The 8,348-nt window shown below is 40.9% G+C and overlaps 1 protein-coding gene across 1 annotated transcript; it reads right to left on the bottom strand.

Moving 5' to 3' along the window:
* Positions 1–1,924: 1,924 nt before the first annotated feature.
* Positions 1,925–7,119, bottom strand: r3hdml (R3H domain containing-like). The gene is made up of 6 exons (XM_072697087.1): positions 7,060–7,119; positions 5,375–5,659; positions 4,452–4,570; positions 3,780–3,882; positions 2,581–2,696; positions 1,925–2,459 (listed from the first exon to the last, which is right to left on the bottom strand). The coding sequence occupies exons 2-6, from the start codon at positions 5,648–5,650 to the stop codon at positions 2,333–2,335; spliced, it is 741 nt and encodes a 246-aa protein (XP_072553188.1). The 5' UTR covers positions 5,651–5,659; positions 7,060–7,119; the 3' UTR covers positions 1,925–2,332.
* Positions 7,120–8,348: the final 1,229 nt, after the last annotated feature.

Below are 8,348 nucleotides of genomic sequence, written 5' to 3'. Positions count from 1 at the left end.
GCTTCCGGGGCAGGACAATTATGCAGAGAAACCGCTGTTTACAGGAAGTGAAACGGAAATGATGCCCATGTTGGTGTGATTAGGATTTTACGCAGGACCCAATTTGATGACAAGTATAAACAAAAATCTGATCAAAGTAGATCCAGATTCTATAGGGATACAGGTGTGATTCGGCCCTGAGTCGCATTGGCACATATTGGAAATGCGATAAATCCAAGATGGCGCAGAGAATGGCTGCCGTGTTGCGAGCTCCCTCTAGTTTCCTATGTTTAGTCACACAGCACCCACAAAGACTTCTCTCCACTTACACTACACTTGTATTTACACCTATCCAGTGTCTTTTTGTAAATAGTAATGTAAATATTTCAGATTTTGTATAGAATCTGTACATTTTAAACAGTGTAATAATGTACATAGAGTGTATATTTAGTGTGTGTATGTATATAGTGTGTGTAAAGTATATAGTGTATTGATAGTGTAAGTTAATGTGTATGTACTTCTATTTTGTAAATATCTGTGTTTCTACTACCGTGAGGGACAATGCACTATATGAGTTTTTCACTCACCTCTACACCTGTGTAATGTGATGTGACAATAAACGTGATTTGTATCGAGTTGAGTTGAGCTGATTTAAGCTGAGCTGAGTTGAGCTGAGCTGAGCTGAGCTGAGTTGAGTTGAGTTGAGTTGAGATTTGAGTTGAGTTGAGCTGAGCTGAGCTGAGCTGAGTTGAGTTGAGTTGAGTTGAGTTGAGTTGAGATTTGAGTTGAGCTGAGCTGAGCTGAGCTGAGCTGAGTTGAGTTGAGTTGAGATTTGAGTTGAGTTGAGTTGAGTTGAGCTGAGCTGAGCTGAGCTGAGTTGAGTTGAGTTGAGATTTGAGTTGAGTTGAGTTGAGTTGAGTTGAGTTGAGCTGAGCTGAGCTGAGTTGAGTTGAGTTGAGATTTAAGTTGAGTTGAGTTGAGTTGAGTCGAGTTGAATTGAGATTTATTTGAGTTGAGTTGAGTTCAGATTATTTGAGTTAGGTTGAGTTGAGATGAGTTGAGTTGAGATTTATTTGAGTTGAGTTGAGTTGAGTTAAGTTGAGTTGAGTTGAGTTGAGTTGAGTTGAGTTGAGTTGAGCTGAGTTGAGTTGAGTTGAGATTTGAGTTGAGTTGAGTTGAGCTGAGCTGAGCTGAGCTGAGCTGAGTTGAGTTGAGATTTGAGTTGAGTTGAGTTGAGTTGAGCTGAGCTGAGCTGAGCTGAGCTGAGTTGAGATTTAAGTTGAGTTGAGTTGAGTTGAGTCGAGTTGAATTGAGATTTATTTGAGTTGAGTTGAGTTCAGATTATTTGAGTTAGGTTGAGTTGAGATGAGTTGAGCTGAGATGGGATTTAAATACCACATATAAACATGGTTCAATTTGTAATTGACAGTGTCAGAATTAGTGTGTTTTTTGCTGTTCTCACTGCCACATATGCCACATATCTGTGTCACATATGGTGAAAAAGATTTGGGCCACTTTTACCTGATTTGTATTCTTAAAAACTGCCATATTACAGACAAAGGCATGGAGATTGAAACAGTGTAGGTATGAATTATGTAACTTGCAATATTAATATATTATATCTGTCTGATTTCTGTGGAAATTCACAGATAGTGTTGCCGAGGGAATACGCGAGGGTGGCCTAAAGCAATTTGGCCAGTTCAACTACATAAAAAGTCCATATTGCATTTTACCCAAAGCTGAATTTGGATCAGCACTACTGATGTAACTTTGACATGAACTCAGCTCTGTTTTTTATGAGGACAAAACACTGCTATGCTCCTAACGTAACAAGAGTCCAGTATACATTTCAAGACGATAGTAACTGGGATACCACAGAACACTGAACAAGTCGGAATCCAAAGAAACTTTATTGGGTGTACACAAACCATAAAAGTGCTTAACTCTCAACATGAACCTAACTGCAATGCCACTCTTAAGGCAAACATACAAAACAGTGCAAACAGTCCAGGGAAAGGACAAGAAACAATAAGGAGTGGGAAGACTGACTGTTTCAGACTAGACTGGTCAGACGAGACTAGAACAGTTACTGAAGGTACTGATGAATGACAGCGTGACCATTTCAGCAGGCAGCATATAAAAAGCACCAGACTTGTTAGTACAGGTTTAGCATAAGGTATTAAGAAGTAAGAAGAAGGGCCAGAACAACACAATATTTCACAAAGACTAACTAGCTGAAGTTATAGTGGTACAACATCAAGAATGTGCTTTAAAGTTCCTTGTTTCAGTCATAATTCATGGGTTATCTGTGACGGATCCATCTTAACCTTTACTCCATTCAGTCTGATCGCTCCTAAAACCAGTTTCTTCTGGGTTTTGATGTGGAACACTGATTCTTGTTGCATGATCCTCCATAAACAGAAGGACAGGCGGAGCATGGTTTTCCCGTCTTATATGGAGCTTCTCCTACCCAGTTGCCCCTGTAAGAAAAGCAGTCACATGAAAAAACTTCAGAGGTTTTCAGTCCATAAACATAAACTCAAGACTACGTAAACTCACTTGCTTGTGTTTAGTCTGAAAGGCTATGAAATGAGGTCTTACTTGATGGAGTAGTTGCAGACCAGCAAGGTGGCCTGTTTCCACGTACTCCCAAACACATACATGTTTGAACACCTGTTGATGGCACACCCAATCCTATTGGTGCTAGCCCACACCATCTGTGATCAGAATGGGTATTATTAATTCTTTAGCCCCTTAGATCCTGTATGTAAGCCCACGCTCTCTTCACTTTCATAAGTAATAATTAAGTAATAATTAACAGCAGCTTCAGAGGCCCCAAAATAGAGACCTGTGGGACTTAACATAGTCTATGCATTAGGATTCATAACTGAATCATATAAACTAGGGTTTAAGATGTTAATATGCAGCCAATATGCATGTACAGTAACTTTAAAAAGAGATAACATATTATATAAAAAGAGCCCCATCCACCAAAGCATCTTTCTGTTTATAACTTTATTTAATCATTTATTTAAAAGTAGCAAAGTTATCCAACATCCAATCACATTTTTCCAAGTGATGGGGCTCAGTGGACGGCTCCAAAAGTTTCAGGAGAGCATTCCTGAACTTGTTGGCCTCTTTAGCCTCTATCCATGACTGCCTCAAGCACCTGAACAACCCTTAGGGCTTTTGAAGTTTCAGGGACAGAATATCCTACTTCAGCATTTAAACATGGTGGTGGTAGTGTCACCGTGTGGGGATGTTTGGCTGCCTCAGGACATGGACAATATGCTTTTATTGAGAGAACCATGTGTTCTGTTCCATTCACAATTCTGATCATTTTGTTCATTAGTCTTTTGGCTGAAGCTGAAATATAAGTAGGTTATGTGGCAAGATATTGATCAGGAAAACAAAGATCTGACATCTAAATAACTGAAAAGAAGCTAAAGAAGTGGCCTTTAAAGTCCTGACTTGGATCCAGTAGATATGCTGTGTCAGGGCCTCCAATAAGCTCTTGCTTCATGAGAACAACTGAAAATCCATGTAAATAAATCTGAATTAAAGCAGTTCTGCCAAAAAGTGGGTCCAAATTTACATTCACACTTGTGTTGAGATTCAGCCTGGACCATTTTTTGAATGAGATACAATTCTATCAGTCTCAAAAACATAAAAGGAGTTGAATCATGTTAAAATGAATTTAGTATATTTAGTATATTTTTACATAAACTCCACCCAAAAATCATGAGTGTACCTTAAGAACCTCAGAAATGTGTAGGTCCTGGGCCCTTTAAGAGCCGTACCTGTGTGTAGTGGGAACAGACGGAGCCAGTGCATCTGTTGGGATAGGAGAAGGAATGCTTCTCATCATGCCACGACCTCACCAGCTCAATAACTGATCTGTATCTGCGAGAAAGAAGAAACCACCGTAACGTTATGTGATTCCATATAAATGCATGAACCTTTGAGAAGCACAGCATGTACATAAAGGGCCATTTCTACCATTTTCACAAAATTATTAGACTACACTTTTCTTTTAAAGGAGAATCTCCCCACTGAGAATGTTGTGTTGTGCGGGGATAGGCTTGATTCCAGTCTGGGAAACTAAGTACATGTTATCTGGGATAGAACCACTGAAATGCACTAGTGGGTATTTGCCTGGTAAAAACTGTTCTTCAAGGAAATACAAAAAATACAAGAAAAAACATCTGGTAGATGGTTATTTTGTACAAAGCTGTTTAACACACAAAATTCTGTCCATATTTTTCAGGTTGATCTTAGCCAGTTTTAAAGTGTAGGCCTTAGGATTGTCTTAGCATAGCTTTTGAAGCACACTGGGATGGTTTTTGGACATCATATCCATAGTTGTGATATAATAAAGGTTCTTAGGGTAAAATGGAAAGTAATTTTATGAAGCACTTGGCAACCTCTCTCTACTGTGATTTTTTTTCTTAATGTGTTCAAGCCTTCAGTACCTTCCAGAGCTGATGGACAAGTTCTGGCCCATGTATCTCATTACATGGGAAGGCCCGTGGTCCCAAATGCACTGAGAGGCCCACGACTCAGCAGATTTAGCAAGCCTCTCATCCCACACCTGTCCAAAGAGAGAGGGACAAGAAGTGAAGTTTATATATATATATATATATATATATATATATATATATATATATATATATATATATATATATATATATATATAAAATGACTTTTGAATATGTCAATGCAGGTTTTGGGGGAATGCAATCTAAAGGACTGACGTGTGATTTACAGTCATTCCTTCTCTAGAAACTTCTGGTTATTGCTGACATTGTCCAGATCATAAAATTAAAACCACTCATTCAAGTGAATAACATTGATTATCTGGTTACAATGGCACCCAGGCAGCAAGTAAATAGTCAGTTCTTGAGGTTGATGTGTTGGAAGGAGGATAAATGGGCAAGTGTAAGTATCTGAGCCACTTTGACAAGGGCCAAATTGGGATGGCTCGACAACAGGCTCACAATGGCAGGTCTTGTAGGGTGTTCCTGGTATGCAGTGGTCAGTACCTACCAAAAGTGCTTTAAGGAAGGACCACCGGCAAACCCCGGACAGCGGCATGTCTGCCCAATGCTCATTACCGTGATTCATGGACATCCCACCTCAGAACTTACAAGACGTAAAGAATCTGCTGATAATGTCTTAATGCCAGACACTACAGGACACCTTCAGAGGTCTTGTGGGGTCCATACCTCGACAGGCCAAGGCTGTTTTGTTGGCAGGAAGGAAACCTTCAGAATATTAGGCGAGTGGTTTTAATGTTATGGCTGCTTGGTGTATAGCTCTTGCTGTATTACATTACAGATGTACAGAAGTCTGCTCTAACATAAGGCCCAATGTGGAACACTGTATGTAACACTACCATGTACTCCATGTTGGCTGCGGGTGGGAAGACCTGGGAGCGCACCCGGTTGTGGTAATCCAGCAGGGCTGTCATGTCCTTGGAGGAAATGTAGCGCTTCCTCCGGCTGCTGGGAACTCTGCTGCCATTCCTCAGGTTGTTCTCAAGCTCCAGGCCAGCTGAGGAGCTGAGGAACGTGAGCTCAGCAGTGCTGGAGGGAGACTGGGTGGCTGCTCTGGAGCATGGAATCGCCCACAAGATGGCAGCCAAGAACAGGTGAATGCAGTTCACACGCATGGCACCGCTCTGGAAAAATGTGTGCATGGGGTTAAGGTGGGATATGTACAAAGGAGGGACAAAGGTGGACAGTTTTAGACTAGAACAGTTAAAGAAGATGTCGACACCAAGTCGTTTGTTTCTCAGTGGTTAAGGATGGACTATCTGTGCCCTGCATGTTTTAGTGCTTCTTCTGCTTCCAGCACACCTGATCCAACTCATTAGCTCATTAACAGTCCTTGTTGAGTTGCAGTGGGTGTGTCTGTGCAGGAAAACTCTGGGATGGGATGGTGTACTCCAAGACCACTGCTGTATAGCAGTTACTACTTCAGTAAAAAGGTGATTTTGCCTCAGTAAATGAAGGTTACTCAGAAGTGTTTGGACTTTTGACACTATATTTCAGTGCTATATGATAATATATTTTTTTATTATTAGAGAAAGACAGATGTCTTTCTATACCAGTTTATGTGGGTAAAGCAATACTGATGGTTGTGAATGGATATACTGTAATCCAGTCAAAAAAGTCAGGTCAGCTTAAATTGATAAATTAAGTTATTTCACAGCGTTTCTGAGTTAACTCAAATTAATTAAGTCAATCTCATCTTGACAAGCATGCAGTTAGACAGCTGTGCTATTCAACAAACTGTTTGCTCTAGAGTGGCGCTACTGTCTAACTGCCTGATCATCAGGAAATCATGAGTTAAGATCCTTCCAGCCTTCCATGGGGAAAATCAGAGAGTAGGGGGTTCTCAACACAAAGTATGCAAAGTTCAGACTGGTGTATTGCTAGTACTGACTTGGCAAGTTTGACTGAGAGAACGCTGTGTGGTAATTTTGCAATTGAAACAGCAGCATGGTGAGTAATGCATTCTGGGATATATGTCTGTGCCGAATCCACACAAGTCACGTCCTGATGCATCCTCGATAACACGGTGGAACAAGAACACATCCGGGCATTCAGACTATACTTGGCTAGATGTGAGCTTTTGAATGGAGCTGCAACTGATGACGTTTCACAAGAACACAGGAACATCAGTACAGACCAGAACGCAGATTGAGAATCAGCCAAGGAAGTATGACTTAAACAGTTAAAAACGAGTTAATAAATAAAATGTTGTGTAATCAGTTACCTTATCATTTCAAGTTGTGTTGGCCTACCCTTTAATTCCTCATGCTCATGCTTCATACCATACATTACTTTTCCTTGAATTAATATGAATTGCTAAATAATAATCCAGGTGTTTAAGAGGTTCCAAAACTATCAAGACAAAAAATTCAAAACTTAAAGTCCCTGATCAACCCACCTTCCATTTTCAATAACATGTCCAACCACATTATCTTATCCCCCCAACATATCATTACCACAGACATCTGTGACACTTCCAGAATCACTGACACTTACAGAAATAATACTGGAACTGGGTTTGTACCTCTGAATGAAGCCCCGTAATCCCTCGAGAGAAAGAGTGTGTCCTGAGTTAGAGTGCTCCTCACTTCGCATACCTTCAGCAGGGATTCCAGCACTTCTGTGGAAGGGCACGCCTGCGAAGCTCTTTCACTTAAACGCCGGCCTTTGCAAACAACGCCCTTTGACATGTGCAGCAGGGCACTTTAACTGGGCCACATGTCTCTGAGGCCATCTGACGTCGAAGAGAAGAAGAGAAGAACCCTGTCCGCTCTCTCTCCCCCCACAGGGATGGTCGGTGGGTTCGGAAAACAATTTGATGGGAGTTTTCTATTGCTCTTCCAGCACACACACTGTCCATCCTGGGCCAAACCCACAAATGGACGTGGTCTTCCAAACAAACGTAATCAATGGGAATGTAAGAATTCAACAGTTTGGTGGAAAGGAGGCAGCATGTGTTTTCCCCCACTGCAGGACCTCTGCATGATGTTTTAAGTGTTGTGTTTTTGGGAAATGTAATGTCACACTACACAAGATCACATGTCGTAATGTCACACATGAGGTTTAAAAAGTTAGTGCCACAATAATCAATCAAGTTCCATGCAGTAAACCAACACAAATCAACACAAAACACTTGAATGGCTTACAAATAAGGTTGTGTTCACTGGAACAGACATTTCAGGTGTGTTTGGGGAGGCAAGCAATGTGACTATTGGGCAGGAAACTCATTCAAACTGCTCATAAAAGAAAAATGCTGAAAGTTGTGGTTCTTCTTCAGAAAAAGAAACCCAAAAGCCCAGTAGATCAGAGGTGTCCAATTTTATCCAATGATTAGTTTTGCCACCATCTTGATCAACACTGGCATGACAGACTCATATCTTCATTGCATGGAAGAGTTTAAGAATTGGAGAGCATTACTTTGTGACTTTGGTCCATGTTGACATAATTGCATCACACAATTCCTGCAATTGTTTCAGGAGTACCTTCATTCTGCTAATCACCCGTTCCACCACAACCTGGACTTAGATCTGATGACTGAATTGGCCGCTGAAGGACACTGAACTCATTGTCACGTTCATGAAACCAGTTTGAGACTTTTTCTTTGTGACATGGTGCATTATCATGCTGGACGTAACCATTAGAAGGTGGGTCAAATGTGGCCATTGAGGGATACACATGGTCAACAACAGTATTCAAACAGTCTATGGCATTCAAATTATGCTTCATTGGTATTATCAGTCCCAAAGTGACCCAAGCAAGCAGCACACGACTTCCACCATCTTGGACTGTTGACACAAGGTACATGGATTCATG

The sequence above is a fragment of the Salminus brasiliensis genome, chromosome 14 (assembly GCF_030463535.1).
Source record: "Salminus brasiliensis chromosome 14, fSalBra1.hap2, whole genome shotgun sequence".
NCBI classification, from domain to species: Eukaryota; Metazoa; Chordata; class Actinopteri; order Characiformes; family Bryconidae; genus Salminus; species Salminus brasiliensis.
The sequence above is the reverse complement of the archived record's forward strand: the minus strand, read 5'-3'. Positions and strand labels throughout refer to the sequence as shown.

Coding starts and splice junctions, on each gene's coding strand:
- r3hdml (XM_072697087.1), bottom strand. CDS start 5,650: ATGCGTGTGAACTGCATTCACCTGTTCTTGGCTGCCATCTTGTGGGCG. Junction 3,883..4,451: donor TTGTCCATCAGCTCTGGAAG/GTACTGAAGGCT, acceptor TCTTTCTCGCAG/ATACAGATCAGTTATTGAGC. Junction 2,460..2,580: donor GTCTGCAACTACTCCATCAA/GTAAGACCTCAT, acceptor CTTTTCTTACAG/GGGCAACTGGGTAGGAGAAG.